This window comes from Drosophila yakuba, chromosome 2R (genome assembly GCF_016746365.2).
Source record: "Drosophila yakuba strain Tai18E2 chromosome 2R, Prin_Dyak_Tai18E2_2.1, whole genome shotgun sequence".
In the NCBI taxonomy this organism is placed as follows: Eukaryota; Metazoa; Arthropoda; class Insecta; order Diptera; family Drosophilidae; genus Drosophila; species Drosophila yakuba.
In genome coordinates, this window is record NC_052528.2 from 17,771,208 (window position 1) to 17,793,119 (window position 21,912).

The 21,912-nt window shown below is 44.8% G+C and overlaps 8 protein-coding genes across 9 annotated transcripts; 3 read left to right on the forward strand and 5 right to left on the reverse strand.

Moving 5' to 3' along the window:
* Window positions 1–1,363: 1,363 nt before the first annotated feature.
* LOC6531123 lies at window positions 1,364–11,359 on the forward strand. Its single transcript, XM_002091921.3, has 13 exons — window positions 1,364–1,466; window positions 2,496–2,894; window positions 3,547–3,654; window positions 8,470–8,567; window positions 8,629–8,919; window positions 9,014–9,250; window positions 9,307–9,435; window positions 9,488–9,617; window positions 9,676–9,798; window positions 9,861–9,950; window positions 10,053–10,176; window positions 10,343–10,653; window positions 10,803–11,359. The coding sequence occupies exons 2-13, from the start codon at window positions 2,556–2,558 to the stop codon at window positions 10,956–10,958; spliced, it is 2,136 nt and encodes a 711-aa protein (XP_002091957.1). The 5' UTR covers window positions 1,364–1,466; window positions 2,496–2,555; the 3' UTR covers window positions 10,959–11,359.
* LOC6531124 (C-type lectin 37Db) lies at window positions 4,466–5,228 on the reverse strand. Its single transcript, XM_002091922.4, has one exon. The coding sequence runs from the start codon at window positions 5,207–5,209 to the stop codon at window positions 4,637–4,639; it is 573 nt and encodes a 190-aa protein (XP_002091958.1). The 5' UTR covers window positions 5,210–5,228; the 3' UTR covers window positions 4,466–4,636.
* LOC6531125 lies at window positions 5,615–6,526 on the reverse strand. The gene has a single exon (XM_002091923.4). The coding sequence runs from the start codon at window positions 6,509–6,511 to the stop codon at window positions 5,939–5,941; it is 573 nt and encodes a 190-aa protein (XP_002091959.1). The 5' UTR covers window positions 6,512–6,526; the 3' UTR covers window positions 5,615–5,938.
* On the reverse strand, window positions 7,405–8,100 carry LOC6531126 (C-type lectin domain family 2 member L). The gene has a single exon (XM_002091924.3). It carries the CDS (start codon window positions 8,078–8,080, stop codon window positions 7,508–7,510), a length of 573 nt encoding a protein of 190 aa, XP_002091960.1. The 5' UTR covers window positions 8,081–8,100; the 3' UTR covers window positions 7,405–7,507.
* A 189-nt stretch (window positions 11,360–11,548) lies between the features above and the next one.
* On the forward strand, window positions 11,549–13,244 carry LOC6531127 (armadillo repeat-containing protein 6 homolog). Its single transcript, XM_002091925.4, has 2 exons — window positions 11,549–11,778; window positions 11,841–13,244. The coding sequence occupies exons 1-2, from the start codon at window positions 11,662–11,664 to the stop codon at window positions 13,116–13,118; spliced, it is 1,395 nt and encodes a 464-aa protein (XP_002091961.1). The 5' UTR covers window positions 11,549–11,661; the 3' UTR covers window positions 13,119–13,244.
* On the reverse strand, window positions 13,116–15,028 carry LOC6531128 (E3 ubiquitin-protein ligase TRAIP). The gene is made up of 7 exons (XM_002091926.4): window positions 14,819–15,028; window positions 14,540–14,755; window positions 14,128–14,481; window positions 14,010–14,067; window positions 13,835–13,954; window positions 13,576–13,779; window positions 13,116–13,520 (listed from the first exon to the last, which is right to left on the reverse strand). Exons 1-7 carry the CDS (start codon window positions 14,932–14,934, stop codon window positions 13,281–13,283), a joined length of 1,308 nt encoding a protein of 435 aa, XP_002091962.1. The 5' UTR covers window positions 14,935–15,028; the 3' UTR covers window positions 13,116–13,280.
* A 411-nt stretch (window positions 15,029–15,439) lies between these two features.
* On the forward strand, window positions 15,440–20,413 carry LOC6531129 (GATA zinc finger domain-containing protein 10). Of its 2 annotated transcripts, XM_039371915.2 has the most exons (4): window positions 15,440–16,181; window positions 17,084–18,037; window positions 18,237–18,268; window positions 18,544–18,744. In XM_039371915.2, the coding sequence occupies exons 1-4, from the start codon at window positions 15,802–15,804 to the stop codon at window positions 18,696–18,698; spliced, it is 1,521 nt and encodes a 506-aa protein (XP_039227849.1). In that variant the 5' UTR covers window positions 15,440–15,801; the 3' UTR covers window positions 18,699–18,744. The 2 variants fall into 2 exon arrangements, with proteins under 2 accessions (XP_039227849.1, XP_002091963.1); XM_002091927.3 differs by lacking the exon at window positions 18,237–18,268 and having other exon boundaries at window positions 15,443–16,181; window positions 18,544–20,413.
* Window positions 20,414–20,776: 363 nt separating this feature from the next.
* Window positions 20,777–21,784, reverse strand: LOC6531130. Its single transcript, XM_002091928.4, has one exon. It carries the CDS (start codon window positions 21,667–21,669, stop codon window positions 20,878–20,880), a length of 792 nt encoding a protein of 263 aa, XP_002091964.1. The 5' UTR covers window positions 21,670–21,784; the 3' UTR covers window positions 20,777–20,877.
* Window positions 21,785–21,912: the final 128 nt, after the last annotated feature.

Sequence of the window (21,912 nt, forward strand, 5' to 3'; positions counted from 1 at the left end):
ACCGGAATGGAAACGGGCAATCGGCATGGGAGAATGTTTACTTGGTTCGTTAGTCATAAATTTATTGGCTTTATTGAAACATCAATTTGGACACCATGGCGGACGACACCCGACCAGTTCAAAGTTACCCGATCCAATTGTGTTCCCCGGGAGGAGATATGCCAATGGTAATGGAGCCGGAGTTGAGCAGATGATGTGAAGAAGGGGGGTAGTAGCGTCAAGGTGGTCCATTGGTGGGTACCAACAGCAGTGCCGGCTCATTTTCGGTTTTTGTTTTTCATTCTCCAGCGCCTAGAACTGGTTTGCTCTTCTGGCGGATGGCCGGCTTTTGTGGATTCCGATTCGGAGCCAAGATGCCAGCCAATCGCTCGCGCCTGCGCTGTTAATTTCCAACAATTTTACAGCTAGTTATGCAAATGCCCGGCCGTTTCTTTTTCGTTTGGAAAGTCGCTAGCTCGAGGCGGGCATTATGCCGATTCGGCTGGATGATCTCATGGCCGCGGACCGAAGAGGCGGGTCATTGGGAACGCTCAGAGTTGCCAAAGTACGATTTATGCTGCTCGATATCTAAATAAAGCCTGGCCGATCTGGGGAATTCTCAGCCATTTACGACCTGTCAATGAAATATTAATGCGAATACGACTAGAATGTGCAGGTGTGTGTAGGCCAAAGAACTTACATAATAATTATTTCCGATAACCAGCGATTGCAACAATATCATCCTTTTTTTGTATTTTAAGAACATTATTTGAAATTATAATTATAAATAAAAACCATATCTAATCTTGTGCAAAACGTAGTATAAAATTTCTTTATACAAACCAATTCTTGCCTTATCCTTATTATATATACATGGTCTACAACATAATTTTACAAAAGGTTTGCGTCTTGACTAACAGCTTGCGTTTCGAAGCATCAAAGAATGTAAATTTCATGTAAAGATTGAATTGTAGGGATTCCATGTAAATAGAAAATGTAGAAAATATATAAAACCGTTAAGGATATTTTAAAATATAAGAATTTTTTTGAATGAAAGTCATATTAATCCTAAACTGGCAACCCTTTAAGCTGAGCTTATTTCTAAGTAACTCATAAAATCGAAAATAAATAATTATTAATCAAGAGAAGCTCAACCCCAAACAGCAACTTGCTATGTATAAAGAACATAAAAAGGTTTTGCAACAGCCAAAAATAAAACCAAACAGAAATATGTAGCAAAGCAATAAACTCCATCAATTCTGCGTGCAAGAGATTACAGTTCATAAAAGTTTACATCGTGATAACAGCGTTCCGTATGCGAAGTCCTTTGGGAGGGGTAGATGTGGGTGGGTCCTGTTCCCACAGGACACGCTCGCTATAAACAGTCGAAACTCAACAGGTTTAAGCTCAGTTGGCTGTGGGCGCTCCTCGCATTCAATCGCGGAAACCGAAGGGAAAAATACGGCAAATACGGAGAAAACTCCCACGTACGGAAAACTCACATTGCGGGACCTAACGACACATTCCTCCTACTTGTCGCTAATAGATAATTGAATTTTTGTCATTGTTGTGTGTGAATTTAATGCGCGGCATTGTGCAATAAAAATTAAAGAAACTTTTTATGTGCGTGCTGGGCAATTGATTGGGAATCTGCCGGAAATAGCACATAAAGCCGCGCAATACGTTACAGATGTGAAATAAAGCTCTTCATTCACATATCTTTTGAGTTCTTTTTTTTTCCATTATTTCCGAGTGTGTAGGCAATTAAAACTTTAATCAATAAATGTGCTCAAGATAAGTGTGGAAAGTCAACCAACCATCGGACATTGCGACAACAGAAACAACAAAGGACGCAGGATGTGTGTCCACATAGATACAAAAACTCAGGCCATCGCGCAAATTGTTTACTTTGGGGCTACACTGAACGAAAACCCCTGTTCCGCCCGGGGAGCAGCAATCAAATGTGCTTTCAATTAAACTCAAAGCCCCCGCCCCTTTGCTAAACTCCCACCCTTTACGCAACGCTTGGTTGCTTGGCTGCTCATCCATCAAATTTGTCGTCCTCCGTCGTCCTGACGTCCTGACGTCCTGACATTTGTTTGGCGGCCAGCAAATGGGCGGCAACGGGGTGGGGGCGTGGTCCGGCCACCAATACATATGTGCTCATATGCCGTTCTTTGCAATTATTCTACGAGCCCTCCTCATTACGGCCCCATTGAAACTCAACAAGTGTCGCCGGAGTGAAACTATCAGATACAAATTGAACACGCAACAATTATGTACAGTCGCAGTGACATTTGCTCTGTTAATACACTGCGAAAAAAGCCCACCCAAACCGTATTTTTGTTTTATTACTTAATTTACATAGTGGGCTTATGCACATACAAAGACATTTAAGTTGTTACAGTTCCTTTTTTAGTGATTGACATACTTATTATAGTCATAATTTGAAATTGAATCAAGAAAGCATTTTCTGAAACACATAAAATTACCTCTTGCCCGACATTTTCTCTCAGTGCAGCAATCGGGTTTATGAGGCACTGGCACTACACATCCTCGCCTGAACAATCAGCAATATGCTAAATGGAAAAGCGCACAAGTCCGGCGAGAACCCTGACCCTAGTCCTTGCCCAGCGGGCGGCAGTGGTAGGATGCCGACCCCCAGCGTTAAGATCGACATTAGCACTTGCCAATCGAACCGTCCGATGGAAGGGCGAACGGCTCCCGAGGATGTGAACCCAACGGGGGAGGGGGGCCTGCTCCTGGTGCCCACACATCACAATCTGCAGCTCGATAAAATTTCCGTGCGCTCGATTAGTTCCGAGGATATATCGAATGGGGGCAGTGGAAGATGTTGCAATGCCGCCGCCCGTAATCCGGCCATAAAAACGGGTCGGCGCCTGCAGCTGATGCAGGTGAGTTTCACCAACGGGCACCTGTGGAGGCGCCTCTACAGGTGCGGAGTACCAACTTATCCGGAGCAGCATAAATTAGCGCCCGCGTATGCATCTTAATTAGAACGACTGGTCAGAGTCACGTGCCTGGGCAGCCACAGAGTGCGTCTAATGAATGTCGCGATTAGCGGGCCACGATAAAGACTAATCACGGCACCTGAACCGCCTGTACCCACTTGGCCATTCATTGGCTTTGCCTCTGCCGGTGGGTATCAGCTCCAGATAATGTCGAGATTGGTCCGGACTCTTTCGCCGCAGAGCACATATTGCTGGCAAATGAAAATATATGGCACAGTGGGTCAAGTCCTTGTAGGAACTTCCATTTCTTATGTATGCCAAGAAGTTAGTATTCTACAATCAATTTCCTTATCTGCATATAATATCTTGGTTACTAAGAAAAGCATTGTTTACTTCCTATTTCACCAGGAAGTTAAAAGTTATGCTTACCTACAAGATATTGAAAATACGCTTTTAACTATCAACCAAACCCTACCTTTAAATATACCTTTTGTTGTTACAACGTTTGAAATAACTCATTTAAACTAAGAAAATCCAAAGTACCCAGCCCACTGTAAGCGAAAGTTCACTCATTGACATGCGAATCCATTTCCAGATGATAATACTACCATTTATACCAATACTGGCATTGATTGTGCAAACATCGGTGACACTGCAAGAGATCCTGGAATACCGTTCCGCCGTGGCCGACATCGAGACGCAGGTGAGCACAGGTGGTTGGGTCAGTGGGCACGAGGGTTCCTTGCGAACGATGGACGAGTGGCTGCGTCGAGATGAAAAGAAGCAAACAAAAGCGAAGGCGACCCGGAAATTGTTTCTTTTGAGGCGTAATTATAATTTATTACAGCAATTCAATCAAACGCCAAGTATGTAGATGATAGGGCGAACCCATGACCAGCTTGTTCAATGTTCACTTGACCATCGAGGCAAACCTTGAAATGGTTTGTTTGCTCAGGTAAGTGCCGTGGAAGTCCTTGTGAAGGGTTCCGGAGCACGAGCTCGTGGCCAGGCACTCAACTAAGTCCTTCTGCCCACCCACTTTCCCCATTCGCCCACTTCATCTATCCATAATGCAAATGCGAAGACTTTGCAGAGAAATATGAACGAGGGAACGGAAAGTATTGAACGTACTTACCTATATATGACCCAAGGGGGTTGAGGCGGTGGAGGACAAAGTGAATTGATAAGGACGCAATGCCAACTATGGTAGACAGTCGCCAATGCAGGATGGGAGATGGAAAGCTATGGAAAGCGATGGAGTGTGGAAAATGAGGAGAAAAATGTGGGTGGTCTATGGAGGGGGTCCTTGAATGGGGTCACGTACTTAGAATGCAAAACACACTATAAACAAATCAAAAAAATACAGAGTCATCAAAAAATAAGTTTCAGTGCGCAGATAAAGAAAATACGCTGACTCTACATTTAAGCTACTTTCAAAAGATACAGCTACTTAACATTCATTATCTTAAAATGGCTACTTAATTCATTCTTTAAAATGGTTTTCGATAAGATAATTGGGATTTCATAGATATTTATTGCGGTCTTCTGACCATTACACACCAATTTATATTTGATTATTTCCAATACTACGATATATTGAATAAGTTGCTCAAGTTTATTTAATATGCAATTTTTAGTTATGGCAAGCTAAATGTGAGGGCTTGAAATCAAACAATTAAGATCTCCTAAGCGGGTATCTTTGCCTCGAAGAAAGCAGTGGTATTGAGACAAAGCTGGGTCTTGAAGATTTGCAGAGGAGCCTGGCAGATGTGGGGTGCCCATTGGGTGCAGGGCTTGACCGTGAGGCGGTGGGCACTCAAAATGGCTTCTTCGGGAGTCATGGTGACGTTTGCCAGCAGGGTAAGACAATCGCCGGTGGTGGCATTGGGCTGACCGGCGCTCCAGGGAAGGTAGAGGGCCTTATCCCCAGTGCTCTGCCAGTAGTAATCGGCAGTTCCGCCCAGCTTATTTCCGGATGTCCAAAACTCCGGCTGGTAAGGTGCAATGATCGGCAGCCACTTGTTGATGTCATTAAACTCCGTGGGATTGCTTATGCTCAGAAGTCCGGCGTTAAGGGATCGACAGTGGCGATCCGACTCGTAGAAGTTCTTCCAACTACGATCCACCAGGAGACACCTATCCGCCACCTGGGTAAAGTTGGTGGGACAAACGGCAATGGTATCCTCGCTGGCCACCAGATAAAGTTGACCAAAGGCCAGACTGACCAGTGCAAAGCAAACTAACTTGGACGACAACATCTTGAGTAACTGACCCGCAACTGGCCACTCGAACTCTTTTATATGGCTCCTTATAAGCTGGGGCAGCGATAAGTGAGATTTTTGATAAGAATTCGTAAAATATTCGCGTGCCTCCGTTATCACATTCTTATCAATCGAACTAAGGTGTCGTAGTAGTACCAACCCACAATCGCTTGACTACAGGGGATAATTATATTCTAAGGGAGTGTTCCCTTTTCCAAAGGGATTCCCCAAATGCTGGCAATAATTATAAAATCTGTCAAATGGTTACGACTCATTTGTTTGTCTGTTTTCGTTAAAAGCATATAAACTTCTGGAATAAGCTAATTTGTTTATTAAGCCTTTTACAATAAATCTAATAGTTTTCGCATTGCTTTGCCATAAACAAACAAAAGAGAGATAACATATCATTTAAAGCTTTTTAATCTCTTTTTCAAAAATTTTTATTCACTGTAATCACCTAAGCTTACATGGCGAAAATAACTAAAAAATAGTTAAGATTTCACATGGCCTTCTGGAAATTTGATAATATAAACCTTCTTAACTGTATTTCGTTTTAGGATATAAGCTTGTTAGAAATGGTAATTAACATTCACTTTTATATAAACTTTTGACTACGGATTATCTAAAGTTTTACTTGCAAATTTATAAACATATAAATTTTTGAAATTTAATCATTTAGAAATACAAACACGTATTGCCAATTAGGAGGAAGTGCCTTGAATTGACCTAGGCGGGTACCTTGGCCTCAAAGAAAGCAGTAGTATTAAGGCAAAGCTGGGTCTTGAAGATTTGAAGAGGAGCCTGGCAGATGTGGGGTGCCCAAGTGGTACAGGACTTCACGGCCAGGAGGTGCTCGCTCAAGGTGGTCCCTTCGGCAGTCATGGTGACGTTAGCCAGCAGTGTGAGACAATCGCCGGCGGTGGCAATGGGTTGGCCGGCCTTCCAGGGAAGGTAGAGGGCCTTCTCCGCAGTGCTCTGCCAGTAGTAATCGGCAGTTGCGCCTAGCTTATTTCCGGATGTCCAGAGCTCCGGCGTGTGGGGTGCAACAGTTGGCAGCCATTCGTTGATGGCATTTAACTCCACTTGATTGCCAATGCTCAGAAGTCCGGCGTTAAGGGATTGACAGTGACGATCCGACTCATAGAAGTTCTTCCATTTATTATCCAAGAGGAGGCACTTGCCAGCCACCTGGGTGAAGTTGGTGGGACAAACGGCAATGGTATCCTCGCTGGCCACCAGATAAAGTTGACCAAAGGCCAGACTGACCAGTGCGAAGCAAACTAGCTTGGACGACAACATCTTGACTAACTGACCCCCAACTGGCCAATCGAACTCTTTTATATGGCTCTTTATAAGCTGGGGCAGCGATAAGTACGATTTTTGATAAGGATTCGTTAAATCTTCGCGTGCCTCCGTTATAAATTTCTTATCAATCGGACTAAAGTGTCGTAGTAGAACAAGCCCACAATCACTTGACTGCAGGGGACAATTACATATATTTTCAGGGGGAGTTCCCTTGTTCAAAGAATGCTGGCAATGATTATAAAATCTGTCAAATGGTTTCTGATTCATTTGTTTGTCTGTTTTTCTTGAAAGCATTCAAACTTCTGGAATAAGCTTATTGGTTTGTCAACACGTTTGCAATAAACCTGGTAGTTTTAACATTGTTTTGCCATAACAATCATAAAAAGAAAACATATCTTTTAACACCTTTTAAACTATTTATACTCGTTACCCGTAGAGTAAAAGGGTATGCTAGATTTGTTGATAGATATTCTATATATTCTTGATCAGGAACTATAAAAGCTAGAAAGCTTGAGATTTAGTATGCAGACTCCAGAGACATAGACGCAGTGGAAGTTGGTTGGCTAATGTTGCCACGCCCACTCTAACGCCCACAAGCCGCCAAAAACTGTCAATGTTGAAATTTCACTTCGCACTTCCACCAGCTGAGTAACGAGTATCAGACAGTCGGGGAACTCGACAATAGCGTTGTATCTTGTTTTCGAATATTTTTATTCAAGCTTACATGGCAAAAATAACTTAAAAATAAGTAAGGTTTCACATGGCCTTCTAAAACTGGACTTTTTAGCTGTTTTGAATATAAATTTCCTTATTGAAAGTGGCAATAAACTGTACTTTTAAATAAACTATTGGCTAGAGGTTATCTAAAGTTTTATTTGCATATTTTTATTTTTTATTTTGAGCTTATTAATTTTGAAATTATATACAAATTATGAATCATTTAGGAAAACAAACAATTATGGCGAATAAGGAGGAGTCCCTTCGCTTGACCTAGGCGGGTACCTTGGCCTCGAAGAAAGCAGTAGTATTAAGGCAAAGCTGGGTCTTGAAGATTTGAGGAGGAGCCTGGCAGATGAGGGGTGCATAACTGATGCAGGACGTCACGGACAGGCGGTGCTCGCCCATGATGGTCCCTTCGGCGGTCGTGGTGACGTTAGCCAGCAGTGTGAGGCAATCGCCGGCGGTGGCAATGGGTTGGCCAACATTCCAGGGAAGGTAGAAAGCCTTAATTCCAATGCTCTGCCAGTAGAAATCTTCAATTCCGCCCAGTTTATTGCCGGATGTCCAGAACTCCGGCGAGTTAGGTGCAACAGTTGGCAGCCATTCGTTGATTGCATCGAACTCCTTTTTATTCCTAATGCTCAGAAGTCCGGCGTTACGGGTGTGACAGTAACGATCCGAGTAATAGAAGTTCTTAGGTGACTTATACAAGTGGAGACACTTGCCAGCCACCTGGACAAAGTCGGTGGGACAAACGGAAATGGTTTCCTCGCTGGCCACCAGGTAAATGTGACCAAAGGCCAAAGTGGCCAGTGCGAAACAAAATAACTTGGACGACAACATCTTGAGTAACTGATCAACTGCTGGGCAATGGAACTCTTTTATATGGCTAACCAGATGGGGGCCAGCGATAAGTCATCTTTTTGATAAGGATCTTTAGCACCTGCCTGGTTGAAGTTATCATTTTCTTATCAATCCAACTAAGATATCGTAGGTGGCCTGACTAGAAGAGCGTAGTACGAAGAATCCCCCTAGAAAGTTTATTCCCCAAATTCTGGCTAGGATGGCAAAGTATGTAAACATGCTTATCTATATTTTAGTAAGAGATGTTAACAGGTCGAACAATAAACTTTACTTGTGCTCGTAGAGTGAATGGGTGTACTATATTCGATGTAATGTATCTAAAAGGCACACCCTTCCATGTTCTTATTTATGTATATTTCTAATTTCAGGTAACCATCGCCACTGACTTGGGAAAAGTGGTCACTCGACTGCAATTGGAACGCTCCGAAGTGGCCTTCTACATTTTCACCAATGGCAGCAAGCAGCGGTAGGTCTTCTTGCGGTTTCGTTTCCGGTTGTGGATTAATAATCCTTACTCCTTGAAACAGAGCCAACCTCACTTTGAGATTTGAGAATACGGACCACGCGCTGAACAACATGACCACTTGGAGTGAAATCAGTGTTCCCACAGCACCCGACGAGGATGAGGATGATCGCGAGATGATGCTGAATCGGTACGAGTTCCAGAGCCGACTAAACGAATTCAGAGATCGGGTGCGTTTGGAACCGGAGGAGAGCTCCATCACCGAGGTAATGAACTGGTACACATCCATAAACCGTGGATTGCTCCATCATCTGAATGAGCAGATCAAGGAAACAGATAATAGCGGCGTCTGGCGGTAAGTAATGATACACTTAAATTCTTAGATAATCACTTATCAATGCTTGTTTGTAAATTCGTATACTTTTTTTGTCAAATTTTAAACCTGGCAGATACCTAGTGGGGTTCAAGAACCTCCTTAAGAGCATTGAATGCCAGAACATCGCCACCTCCTTTGGCATTAGGTACTATGGACGAGGATCCTTGACAGCTGAGAATTTCGTATCCTATGTGCGTTACGAATTCATGGCCCGTGAGATGATCAACTCCACACTGAACTACGCACCCATGCTTAGGTACATGTACACCAACATCACCAGCACCAAGAGGTTCCATCGCGCCAAACAAATGTGTGTAGAGTGTAGTAATCTCTTGAAATCTATTCCTCCATGGAGTTCTTTCACAGGAGCATCACTCTGCTAAAGAATAATCCAAATGTGTCAAATGAACGCAGTGCCATTGAGTACTATGAGCTGATGAACAACTATACCGATGATCTGAGAATTATTCAAAAGGCCCTGCGACGTCTGATTAAGTATGGCAATTGTACATTATATTACATTCCTAAGTCCCTTTTGATTTTTAAGGGAGTACGTGGACAAGACACTGGTAGAGGCTGACCGAAAGGAGGCCATTGGCATTGCGATTCTGGTTGTGGTGCTCCTGGTATCGCCGGTCATCATCGTGCTGGTTAAAAATGCCGCTGCCACTATACAGGTTTCTACCTTGACCCTGCTAATTGACCATCTTGTACACATCCTTCTTCATCCCATAGCTCTATGCACTTAATCTGTCCCAGAAGGCCAAGGAGCTGAAGCGGGAGAAGCGGAAAAGCGACTCGCTGCTCTTCCAAATGCTACCACCAAGTGTGGCCATGCAGTTGAAACAGACCCAGCAGGTGAGTCTGGGTAGCTAAGTGGGTGGGTGGGTATTAACCAGGTCTAATTGACTTCCTGACAGGTGCCCGCCGAGCTCTACGAGGCAGTCACCATTTACTTTAGCGACATCGTGGGTTTCACCGAAATAGCTGCGGATTGCACACCGCTGGAGGTAAAATACCACTACTTTAATCTGCTCTTTCATGTTTTTTATATTTAAGTATAATATTTATTACTCAAACATTTTTTAATGGCGAACAAATCTCGCTTTCAGGTGGTGACCTTCTTGAATTCAATTTACCGGGTGTTCGACGAGCGCATCGAGTGCTACGATGTCTATAAGGTGGAGACGATTGGGGACTCATATATGGTGGCATCGGGTCTGCCAGTGAAGAACGGTAATTTATGCAAATTCAGCTGTCAGTCATTCAGTCATTTAAACCCCTCCTGCCGGCAACGTCCCGCTGCTTGACTGCCCCAAAAAGATTTGCGCTAATTTAAATTTCATTTGTGGCCATGCGCGTAATTTATGCCATGGAACTTTCCAACCCGCTGCCTCTGCAGGGAACAAGCACATCAGCGAGATAGCAACAATGGCCCTTGATTTGCTGGACGCCTCGTCGGTGTTCCGGATTCCCCGGGCAGGCGACGAGTTTGTTCAAATACGATGCGGAGTGCACACGGGTCCGGTGGTCGCCGGCATCGTTGGCACCAAGATGCCGCGCTACTGCCTCTTCGGCGACACGGTGAACACGGCCTCGCGGATGGAGAGCACCGGCGAGGCCCAGAAGATACATATCACCGAGGAGATGCACGACTCGCTGCAACAGGTGGGCGGATTCCGCACCGAGCACCGCGGCCTCATCGATGTCAAGGTAATTGTTTCAAATTTAATTCAGCATTCTCACAACCCAACTTTACTTGAGATGTTCACACTGCGTATGAGTAATATTTGTTTTTGAGTAACATGCATAATGCTCATACGTACCGTTAGCCCTTGGTGAAATCATAATTTCGTTTTCAGGGTAAAGGACTCATGAGCACCTACTGGCTGACCTGCAAAGACGGACCCGTCCGAGCTCGCGAGGAGATCTCGTGGCGGGCGGACATGCAGCCGGTGTTCCTGGACCATCTGAAGCTGCATCCGCCAACCGACTACAAGCTGCCAAAGCGGAAATGAACAGTTTTCCGACTAGGCCAAATTAGGGTTATCCTTGAAGCCATGGCCACAAATTCAAGGCGCTTTTCATTTTTAGATGTGCATGCATTGGTGTCCCGCTCTCTCAATCTCTATCACTCTCTCTCTCTCTCTCTCTCTCTCTATGTATCTAAGTAACTTTTCTTTATATCTTTAAGTTGAAGTTACACGGTGCATCAGGTGTAGATACAATATAATTCGTATTCCATACAAAATATAATAACTTAATTAATTCCTCTCAAGAAGTGCAACTAGTTAACCGTGTACAACAACTTTAAACGCTTCAATGGCCAATCGCCTTTTTACATGTAATACACAGTGTAAATCATAGGCATGCGGCCAAAATACAGACTTATGTTAATAAAAAATCTGTCAGCAATTCATTTTTACCTTCCAATTTTATGAAACTCCGTGTTAGTAGTAACACCATCTTTTTTTTGAGTGTTTAATGGTGAGTTTAATTTACCGGTTCAACGATATATATCGACGCTGGATCAGCTGGAAGTATGGCCGCACTGCGAAGTGCGATAGTGTGACCGCAGTCTCTGAATTCGAACTGTGTCACCGTGTGCCTGTGTGCGGGCGTATGTGTGTGTGTGGGAAGTTACAGAGAGAACAAAGTAAAATTTGAAAAGTTAAAGCTGCAGCTGCTGAGGATATAGCCAAAATTGGACGAATCACTGCCATGGCCAAGGTTATATCGCAGGACACCTTCGACGATGTGGTGAAGGAGAACGTTGTGGAGTTCTCGATGACTCCCTCGGAGGCGAAGGAGGAGACCATTAAGCAATTCGAAGCACAGGTAAGTCGGTATGTCGACATGGTAATTTATCCAGTAGATTCACTTTCTTGAATTGGTTGCAGGGCATTAACCTGGCCAACATAATCAAGGACCTGTCCGTTAATCCGCAAACCGGCCAACCAGTCATCAACGAAACGGTGGACAAGATCAAGGAGCACATTGGGCAAAAACTGAAGGAAACAACGGAACTGCTGGAACAGTTGGCCACCTTGGATGCCGAATGCAAAAAGTCCTTAGCCCATCGTGTTCTAGCCGGCAAAAATGGAGCCCATGATGCCCTTATCACCCTGCTGGAGGAAACGCTCTCCGCTGATTCACCCAACGAATCCGTGTTAATTAAGTCCCTGGAGGCCGTCAACAGCCTGACCCACAAGCAGCCGGATCTGTTTGATGCCGAGGCCATGGCCGTGGTTCTTAAGTTACTGGCCCTCAAAGTGGAGAACGAGGAAGTCACCCTGCTGACGCTGCAATGGCTGCAGAAGGCATGTATCATGCACGAGATGAACCGCCAGAATATCATGAATACCCCCGCCCTCAAACTCATGAAGCCGCTTTTAGCGAAAGGAAAAGACCGCCTGGTGCGTGAGCTGACCGCCGTCTTTCGCTTCCTAGTGCTGGATGATGACATTCGCGTTGAGTTTGGCTGCGCCCACGAGCACGCTCGCCAAATAGCAGGCGAGGTGCTTATCCCCTTGGTGGAACTTTTGCCGGCATATCAGGATCCCAATGTGCTGGCGGATCTACTGCTGACCATTGGAACACTGGCGGTGCGACAGGAACTCTGCACCGCTATCGACGAGGCTGGGGGACTGAAGTCCGTCTTCGAGATCATGAGCTTAAACGTGGACGAAGTGCGTCTGAATAGAGAGGCCTTAAAGTTGCTGCGGGCCCTGGCTGGACATGACTCCGTAAAGTCACACATAGTACAGCAGGGCGTCGCTCCTATAATAAAGCAATTGCTGGAGACGCACCAGGCCAATGAGAACATCGTTGCCGCCGCTTTGGCCTGCGTGACTACGCTGACACTTCGGGTGCAGGAACACAGTGCCGCCTTTTTCGATACCGGCATTGCCGAGGTAATCGTGGAAGCACTTCGCGCCCATCCCAAGCACAAGATCGTGCAGCGAAACGGAGCGTGGGCCATCCGTAATATGGTGTCGCGGTCGCGAAACCAGTGTGAAACCTGGATCTCATTTGGCGTTGAGGATCTGCTAAACATGGCAATGAAGGAGCACCCCAGTGTCGAGCAGGACATCAAGGCAGCGTTGCGCGACCTCGGCTGTAGTGTTCACTTGCGCGAGGAATGGACGGGCACGGCGGAAAAAAAAATTGCTGCCTAATCGCACATACATATGCCTTTTGTATTTTTATATATTTACTGCTAACTTATTACTAGTGCTTAATTCATGCATTGGCTAACTAACAAAATCTGCAATTCTCAATACCAATCGCACGCTTATACCCAATTGGGGGCAGTCTCCTATGATCACATGGCCCTGGACTTATTTGCCCAGGTTAAAGTTGCGAAGCGAGCCGGCTTTTAGACGCTGGTTGACATTCCTGGAAAGGACCGTCGAGGATCTGACTGCGGAAAGACTCTCTTCCTCGGCGCGCTGCGCAAAGGGGTCAACTTTCTCGGAACCGCCCATTCCATTGAATACAAAGTTGGAGCCCGTCGTGGTTGCCAACCCGGAACTACTCGAACTTCCCAGCAGCAGTCTTGGCTTCTTGAAGATTGAATACTGGGGGAATATAAATATTGTATAAGCGTGAATTGGGTTAAATTGTTGCGCTTACCTTTTCACTGAGATCACTGCTGGTTTTCCGTATGGTTCCGCTGGACATAGACACACCGCCGCCGACTCCCTTGATGGGCGATATTTTGGACTTGGCCACGCCAATGTTGCCCTTAGTATTAAGAAGATGTGCCAAGCCAACGCTGCTGGATTTGATATTGAGATATGGGGAGGTGGACTCTTCGATGCGCTTAATATTCTCCTTCTGTGACAAAGCGGAATATAAGTAGCTGATGATTCGATTATCTGTAACTACTCACAACTGTGGGCGAAATGGTGGTACGCCTTTCCTCCCGTTTAAGGGCCAAAATGTTGCTGTTCAGACCACAAGAGGAATTTGGAGAGTCCAAGCAAACGGTCTTGGTCTCAAAAGCTTGTAGCTGAAAAGTAAATACTATGTAAAAGCGAAAGTGGATTGACGCAAGCCCAGCTAACCTTCTCCTGCGCCTGGTAAAGGTCGCTTTCCAGGTGTGAAACGCGCTCTTCTAGCTTGCTGCAATCGAATGAGCTCATATCAATTATAAAAACCACGTTTGAAATTCGGTGAACATACCGCTTTAGTTCGATCTCTTTTCGCAGATCATTCTGCACCAACTTTACAACGTTTCTGAGCTCCGTCTTTTTGCTCTCGCATTGACGCAGTTCCCTTTTGAGAGTGGAAACCCAGTTGGCTAGGACGTGTGGATCAGCCTCGTTCTTGAGTAGGCGGTCGGCATCCGCCGAGCCAGCCGCCAGAATGGCCGACATGCCTTCCATAGCCTGGATCTGTGATTTTAGAGATTTGTTTTCCTTGCGCAATCCATCCACGACGTGGGCATCGCTCTTGAGAATGCTAATTTGCTCGACATAGCTGCTGATTAGGAAATCCTTCTTTTGCACCTTCTGCTCCAAACCGGCTATGGTTTTGCTGGAAATGAGGAATGAATTAGTCTGCTACTTAAGGAAATTTATATACAAGGACATACAGGCACTTTTTCTGAGTTTCCTTCAGATCCCGAATCTGCTGCTCATCCTTGCTGCGCTCTTTTTCGACCATTTTCATAGACAACTTTGCATTGTCCAGCTGCTCCTGCAGTGAACCCACATCGATGCGGCTCACATCCAAGTTGGCCAGATTGAAGTACACCCTAAATATGTTGCGGGTAGTGCACTTATTTCGGCACTGTGGACAGGTCTTTGATCTGGAAGGCATCAGCGGTTTAATTGTCGGAAATTACAATTATCCTTATGAGTTAGTTGTTTACCGATCGAGCCATTGATTTAGGCAACTGTGGTGGAACATATGCCCACAGACAGTGGCAAAGACCTCGTCGGCCTGTCCAAACAATTCGGCGCATATCACGCAGTTTAAGTTCAACATTTTTTGCACAATTAACTACATAAAAAAAGTTATTACAAAACAACAACAAATAAACGCACGCCGCACAGTTTGCGCGCCCAACGAAAGACAGCTGACTGATGGCGATTTCACCAGGCCCCTACGAGCGGAATTCACCACACCAATATTTGTAAGGAATCGATAGTGCCGTCAGTCAGTCGTCAGCTGTTAGCTATTTCCATTAAAAGCTATTTTTATTAGAAAAACTATACATTACGATTAATATTTTTTTTTTCCAAACGCCAGGTTTTATTATAGGCGACAGGCTTGTTTAATTTATTTTAGAAAGAAATACATGAGTGAATTTTATTTAATGATTTATTAAAAGTATAAATATTTTATAATCAATACGAAAATCTTATGTACTTTCATTATATATTTCATTCTGACGATCTAGCTTTAATGCTCCGCCTGATAGCTGGACGTATCGATAGTAGCGCTGGCACTGTGGCGCTATTTGCGAAAGCACACCGTGCGCTTTCGATAACACGACAGTGCCATCGGTGCCACCACTAATACACAACTATAAAAGTCGTCGAATAGCAATAATAAATAGGAATAGTTTTAGATTTGTGCATTTAATTTCGTTCGTTATTTGCGTTCCAATCGACCGTGGGTCCCAGTGAGCATACTGCATCTGCACTCAAAGCGGAAGCTGAGCGAAAAGGTGTTTCATTTGGCGTGCGCATTTCGCCACCTTTGTCAACGCTGATTCTTATTTGGTGGACCGACGACCAGCGCACTTGCGCACACACACGTACCAATATAACAGACACTGAAGTGTGTGTGGAAGGGGCAGACAAACAACCGTGCGATAACAACAACAATCGGCAGTGATCGCGGCGAGAAATGGAAATGGCCAACAACATGATCAGCAGCAACAGTGGCGGCGGTGGCAACGGCGGCGGGAGCAGCAACATCACCACCTACGGTAACAACAGCTACAACAACAGTACGGTGGACAGTGGACACAGTTCGCAAAGTGGCGGTGGTGGTGGCGTAGGCGGCGGTGAGGGATCGGAAGCGGGAGCGCGCCTTCGGGATGTTTGTACCATTCTGAACACTGCCCCCGCCGCCTACCAAATTCCAACAGGTGGCTGTGCCTACGACCACATCATCGCCCTGATGAGGAACCTCGATCTGCAGGACGATGGCATCGTGCTGAACTCCAAGATCAAGACCATCGAGACGGACTTCTGCAACATAGTGCGCGACGAGTCGATGCTTTGGTATGTGTGCCGATCTTTACCGTTGGTTTCTTTCGCCCATTGATGATTAATCATATCATAAGTAGTGTGTTTATTTGCCACCTCTTTTCGCATATAAATACCCCGTGTAGGTACAGTGCGATACGATAGCATAGGGCCAAGGCAAGCTCCCAAGCCCATCAAAGCCAGCATATGATAACAAATCTTGTTGCATGTACATATCTACCTGTCGAAAACCGATCATCATAGTAATATTTATGACTTCCCATAACAAGTAGTATGACTAATTGGTTAAATTTAGGAGCTTACGCTCATAGGTTACAGCGTTCTATAAGTTATAATACGAATAAAATGCTTGAATTTTGTGACTGCATTTGTGTATTTTGCCCATCAAAAAGCGAGTCACTAATCAAGTTCATAAGTTCATTCCTTTTACGCGTTCACCTCCTCCTACTTTAATTTTATAAGTCCGAAAAAACGCCTTAAAAATGTGTGCGAGCTTCTGCATAAATATTAATTTTAATTAATGTTTCAAAATCAATTTATAGATCTGAAAAGCGCTGTATTTGTATATATGTATGTACATATGTGTACGCACAAGTTCGTTGTCTGCGACCAGGTTGCTCGAACGTCAGCGTGTCTTGAAAATTTACAACTTTTCATACAAATAATCACGGCCAGCTAGACAACGGCGCCATCCAATCATTTCAAAGTGAACATTTTTCCCTCCGATTCTCTCAGGCTAATGCTCGAGTTAATTGCTTAACAAATAGTTCGCAGCTTGGCCTTATCAAACAATGCTGCTATGCGTTATATCAGCGGGGGTGTTAAACCCACTTGTAGTGAAAACTTCAGCATAAAAAATGTAGTAGTAGACTTGATTATTATAACGAACTAATAAAACTTTCAATTTTCGCACGCAGTGAGTCAATGGAGTACCTGAACGACAAGGCGCTCTGCGACGGTGATACGGCGCTAAAGTTCGCCTTGCTCTTCTCGTCGCGAAACTTTGACGCACTGGCCATGAAGGAGACCAAGGTGCGCAGTGCCATGCTAAAGATTCTGGAGACAAACTTCCTTAACGCGGACGCGTATCGGGTGCACGACAAGAACCGGCTGTACAACTCAATCACGCTGCTAGGTGAATACTACCACAGGGTAAGGTTGGCGGACAATAACCCGATCACCATTTTGGGTGAGTCCCTGCTGGACTTGCTTACCCGCGAGCTGAACGACACTTCGGTGGTGCTGGGCACTCGGATCGCCCGCCTGGTGCTTTCACAGATCACGCTGAATGGAGAGATCATGCGCAAAAGGCACAAGGTCGAGATTGATCTTCTGCTCTTCCACATACGCCGGCATTTAATCATGCAGCCCGCGCTGACCGCTAAGGTGAAGGCCATGCTACTGATGGTGCTGGACCTCTTTTACAGCCACTTTAAAAATATCGGCCACGACCTGGAGGCAATGTACACCAACTTCTTGGTGGTGGAAGACGGGGAAGAGGATGGGGTCAACAACAACGGGTCCGGACCCCAGGATCTCGCCGAAGATGGCCGCTCACAGCAACAGCATCAACAGTCGGAGAACGGCAGCAGCGCCAATACCTCCGCCCAGGATCAGGATGCCTTTGATCCGCGTCCGTCGGCAAAGAAGTGGAGCGAACAGGTGTGCGAGGATTCCTTTTGTGAAATGGGCTACGGTGAGGCGGATCAAGGCGACGATAGATACTCAGAGTCTGGACTCTCGTATCCAGGCAGCAACTCTGCTTCACTCGGCCACCGTCGTCGCGGATTTCAACCTCGCCAAGTACCGCGTCCTCTAAAGTCGCATCAGTCACAACAGCATCAGCAGCACCAACAACCGGCCAGCATAGAGTATGTAATAAACCTTTACTATATAAGTTTAATTTCACATATAGCTTATAATCAATCACCGCTTAACATTCATATAGAAAAAGTACTATGACTGATAACAATCTTTAAAGGGGCTTATATTCAATATGATGATTAATTAAAGTTTTGTATATATTTATAACAAAGTGTAACTCAAAGCTTTATTGCTATTTATTTATAGAGACATTTCCAAGATTGATTCAAGTCCTTTAAGTAAGTCAAGGATAAAATATTTCATTAACACTTTTAATTTCAAAATGTTCCCAATCTTAATTTACACTTCCGAGGTAATTTTTATTTTGTGTGCCTAAACCGAGTGTTAAGTATTTAAGTTTAATTGAGGAGTTTTGTCGTGTTTTTGCAACCGTTCCGTAGATGTTAGTAAAACAAAAGTTAAAAAATATATAATTTCTTTTCATTTCATTCAAATTTTTACATTTTACCGAAATTTATTTAAGTATAGATATTAACCAAACATTTTTGCACAGCGCCAACTCCGACCAGTATCCATCCATGGCCAGCAGCGAGGATCGGGACGAGAGCAAGCCGCTCCCTAGCTGGCGGAAGACACGCTTCAACCGCAATCACGACGGCGACCAGAGCAACGGACGGTCGCGCGACCAACAGCGGCGGTACAGCGTGAGCGCCGAGGATGACCACCACAGCGTTCGGAGCGAAGGAGGCGGCAACCTGCGACTGTACAGCATCCACGACAGGAGGAAACATTCGCAGGAGCGCATCGAACGCAATATGACTGGCGGTGGCAACTACAACAGTATCGTTAACTCGAATTGGGATCAAAGGGATCGCGATGATCGCAGTGAGCGCTCTTATATCAGTAACTACGAGCGCGGAAACAACTATAAGCGAGGTGGGCGATTTAACAACCGCAACACCTACGACAAACCGCCGCGATTCCAGAAACAACAACAACAGCAGCAGCATCTGCAGCAACAGCAACATCAGAGCGGCAACCACAAAATACACAGCGATACCTGGCGGCGCTCCAACAATGCGATAAACAGTGGCTACCAGGACGAGAACTGTGCGTACAACTCCAACGGTCCGGAATCGAATAGTCGCAGCTCCTCTAGGGCTCGCACTCTGCCGAGGCCGCCAAAGTCGCAAATGGATAAATCCGGTGGCTATAGGTATAATCAGAGTCCCACGCATGCAGGCGGTGGTCCCCGATTCCCGCGTTACAGTAGCCAAAGCAGTTTGGCCAGCGAAGCGTCCAGCTCGTTTGATCGTCGCCAACAGACATCGCCCCAAAATCAGCAGCAGCATCCGCACCAGCGGCACCGCCATTTCACGCGCCGCTCCCAGCCAGACATCCATCAGCCGCAGAACGAGGAGAACTGGCAGCGGCAGGATAAGGGACAGCCAGCATCTGGAAAGGAGGAAAGCGAGCTGGTGCGAAATGCCCAGCAGACCACCAAGTACATGAACTATTTGTCAGCCCAGAAATGAGAACGTCGGACCGACGTCCAGGCAGGAAATAAAAAACTAGTTTATACACTTAATGAAGTCATCCCTCAGCCACATCCGCCTATACTTAAATTGTTCTTCAAGTCTGTTTGAAAGTTTTTCGTTTCACCCCGCATCGTTTTGCCGTAAATGTTTCCTAATAGATGTGTATATCCAGTTAGACTGTTTTCTTTTAATTTTGTCTTTAACTGAGCTCAAATGTTAAACCAATACAAAGCAATTTAGACCAACCACAAAACTGATCCAACTCAAATCCAGGCTCAAACCATATTAAACATACATGCATTACACATCGGAGCCAATAAATTTGTAAATAGCAATTATATATATAAATGTCTTATGTAGTCACACACAAACCACACCACATAAACACTCCCACACAAAATACAGTCACACACTCATTTTTATATTTATATATACAAACTGTTTAGAAACTAAGTACAAAGTCAATGAAACAACAAAAATAATCCTATTTCTATTGAAAAGTAAAAGCCTGTTGGTAAAATGTTAAAAGCATGTTGAACATATAAATTTGTATTTTAGCTAAATATATACTTATATATTAAATGTCATGTTATAGTGCAGCCAATCAGCCGATTTATTAAACGAATTATACAAGCTTACGTATTTTTAAAGCATATTTTGTGAGGCCCTCTGTTGCAACAACAAAGCCAAGCCGGAGTGCAGAGAGAAACATGAATTGTAGAGTTAAACGAGTAGTCTTATATAGATACTTAAACCTCTTTGTTTAGGTATAATCAATATGTTCGCAACATGCGTAGGTTCAAAACACTAATCAGAATATACATAGCGCCTAACACATTTTGAAATATAATAAAAAAATTACATCATTATTAATTAAGCAGTAAAGCAGTTTTTTTTTTAAAGATACTCCATGTTATCGAGGAAATCACCAGCAGCACATCAAGTTGTAACTCCAATACGCGGTGCGGTATGTATGTACATCTTCTTTTTGGTTGTGGGTGACCTATCCATACTCCTGTTTCCAGAGCTTCCCGTGGGTAAATGGTTATAGTTAACACTGATCAAATACAGGGCGAAACTTTGTAAAATCCGTTTCTAGCTGCAAACGTTTCTATTTTCCCCAACTTTTAAAAAGCGTTGCATACTTACTGTATAAATGGGAGTTTTAGCTTATTTATTATTGGCTTGGGATCAAGCCCACATTATGCTGCTCGCAATTCCACGTCATTTTTCGGTTGATCAAACAAGTTCGAGTTTACCAATAAAGATATATTTTGCAAATAGAAAAATACGTACATATAACACAGAATTATACAATAAGGCATAAGAGATTTAAGATATCAGCAGCATCATCGCTCGGCCTGGTCACGTGCGGTGACCACCAGGACTTCGTAGGTGTTAACGTTCACCTCCTGACCATTATGCGGGATATACATGACCTTGTGGGAAGGATGCACTTTGCCTAGACGCAGGATGCCCTCGTATAGACCGCGACCCGTGTAAGTGACCTCACCCAGCTCAGAATAGCCCGTGTTCAGCGCATCCTGCGGATAAGATCCATGCTGTCCGGGCACCCACTTAAGATCACAGTCGGTGAGTACCAGGATCTCGACATCATCGGTTAGAACTCGGGCGCTACAGCTGTGCGAGCCGTAGGCAGCCTTTTTTTCCGGTACATAAACAGCAGGCAGGAGATCGTCGTGGTAGTATCCTCTGGCGACATAAGTGGGTAGTCCGTCCTCATTGGTGCCGCACTGCACCGCTCCCTCGGGCGGCATGTGGGCATCCGGCAAGCTGCCTCCGTCCAGATCTATGGGCACCCAATCGATGGGCACCTTGGGCACTTCAGTGTCATCGAACTCCGGAGCCTCGGCGAAGTTTAGGTACACTCGGTGCACCCGTTGTCGGTCGCATGTGCTTCTGCATTGGGGGCAGGTCCTGGATCTTTTCAGCCACCGGGTGAGACAGTCCTTGTGGAATACATGACCGCACCGGGTTGTTGAGAAAATGATGTCGTTGGCCCGGAAAAACTCGTTGCAAATTGCACATAAAATGTTCAGCGAAGGGGATGAGTCACTAGTGGGTGCAGGTTCCGCGTTTTCCCCGGCTGTAGTTTCCATTTCAGTACTATTACTCTCCATTTCTGCGTCTAAATGGACACTGAACTATGAAGATGTATGGCTCCAAACTTTTGTCCAAGCTTATTTCACAACAATGAACGGAAAACGATTTATATTAACTTTCCTGCTTTATTAGAGATGGCCCTCAAAGAATACCAAAAATACCAGAAAACTGTTAATTTCATAAGTTTGAATCTTGATTTGAAAAAAAGTTTTTTAAATAGCTTATAACATTCAAGTCCTAAGCTTAAATTGCAAGTATAA

What these genes read in the sequence shown, in the direction of transcription:
- LOC6531123 (XM_002091921.3), top strand. Translation starts at nt 2,556, where the DNA reads ATGCTAAATGGAAAAGCGCACAAGTCCGGCGAGAACCCTGACCCTAGT. An exon ending in GGCGCCTGCAGCTGATGCAG is followed by an intron (nt 2,895 to 3,546) that starts GTGAGTTTCACC and finishes ATCCATTTCCAG; the next exon opens with ATGATAATACTACCATTTAT. An exon ending in GCCCTGCGACGTCTGATTAA is followed by an intron (nt 9,436 to 9,487) that starts GTATGGCAATTG and finishes TTGATTTTTAAG; the next exon opens with GGAGTACGTGGACAAGACAC.
- LOC6531124 (XM_002091922.4), bottom strand. Translation starts at nt 5,209, where the DNA reads ATGTTGTCGTCCAAGTTAGTTTGCTTTGCACTGGTCAGTCTGGCCTTT.
- LOC6531125 (XM_002091923.4), bottom strand. Translation starts at nt 6,511, where the DNA reads ATGTTGTCGTCCAAGCTAGTTTGCTTCGCACTGGTCAGTCTGGCCTTT.
- LOC6531126 (XM_002091924.3), bottom strand. Translation starts at nt 8,080, where the DNA reads ATGTTGTCGTCCAAGTTATTTTGTTTCGCACTGGCCACTTTGGCCTTT.
- LOC6531127 (XM_002091925.4), top strand. Translation starts at nt 11,662, where the DNA reads ATGGCCAAGGTTATATCGCAGGACACCTTCGACGATGTGGTGAAGGAG. An exon ending in TTAAGCAATTCGAAGCACAG is followed by an intron (nt 11,779 to 11,840) that starts GTAAGTCGGTAT and finishes AATTGGTTGCAG; the next exon opens with GGCATTAACCTGGCCAACAT.
- LOC6531128 (XM_002091926.4), bottom strand. Translation starts at nt 14,934, where the DNA reads ATGTTGAACTTAAACTGCGTGATATGCGCCGAATTGTTTGGACAGGCC. An exon ending in GAAACTCAGAAAAAGTGCCT is followed by an intron (nt 14,482 to 14,539) that starts GTATGTCCTTGT and finishes CCTCATTTCCAG; the next exon opens with CAAAACCATAGCCGGTTTGG. An exon ending in CCACCATTTCGCCCACAGTT is followed by an intron (nt 13,780 to 13,834) that starts GTGAGTAGTTAC and finishes GCTTTGTCACAG; the next exon opens with AAGGAGAATATTAAGCGCAT.
- LOC6531129 (XM_002091927.3), top strand. Translation starts at nt 15,802, where the DNA reads ATGGAAATGGCCAACAACATGATCAGCAGCAACAGTGGCGGCGGTGGC. An exon ending in CGCGACGAGTCGATGCTTTG is followed by an intron (nt 16,182 to 17,083) that starts GTATGTGTGCCG and finishes TTTCGCACGCAG; the next exon opens with TGAGTCAATGGAGTACCTGA. An exon ending in CAACAACCGGCCAGCATAGA is followed by an intron (nt 18,038 to 18,543) that starts GTATGTAATAAA and finishes ATTTTTGCACAG; the next exon opens with CGCCAACTCCGACCAGTATC.
- LOC6531130 (XM_002091928.4), bottom strand. Translation starts at nt 21,669, where the DNA reads ATGGAGAGTAATAGTACTGAAATGGAAACTACAGCCGGGGAAAACGCG.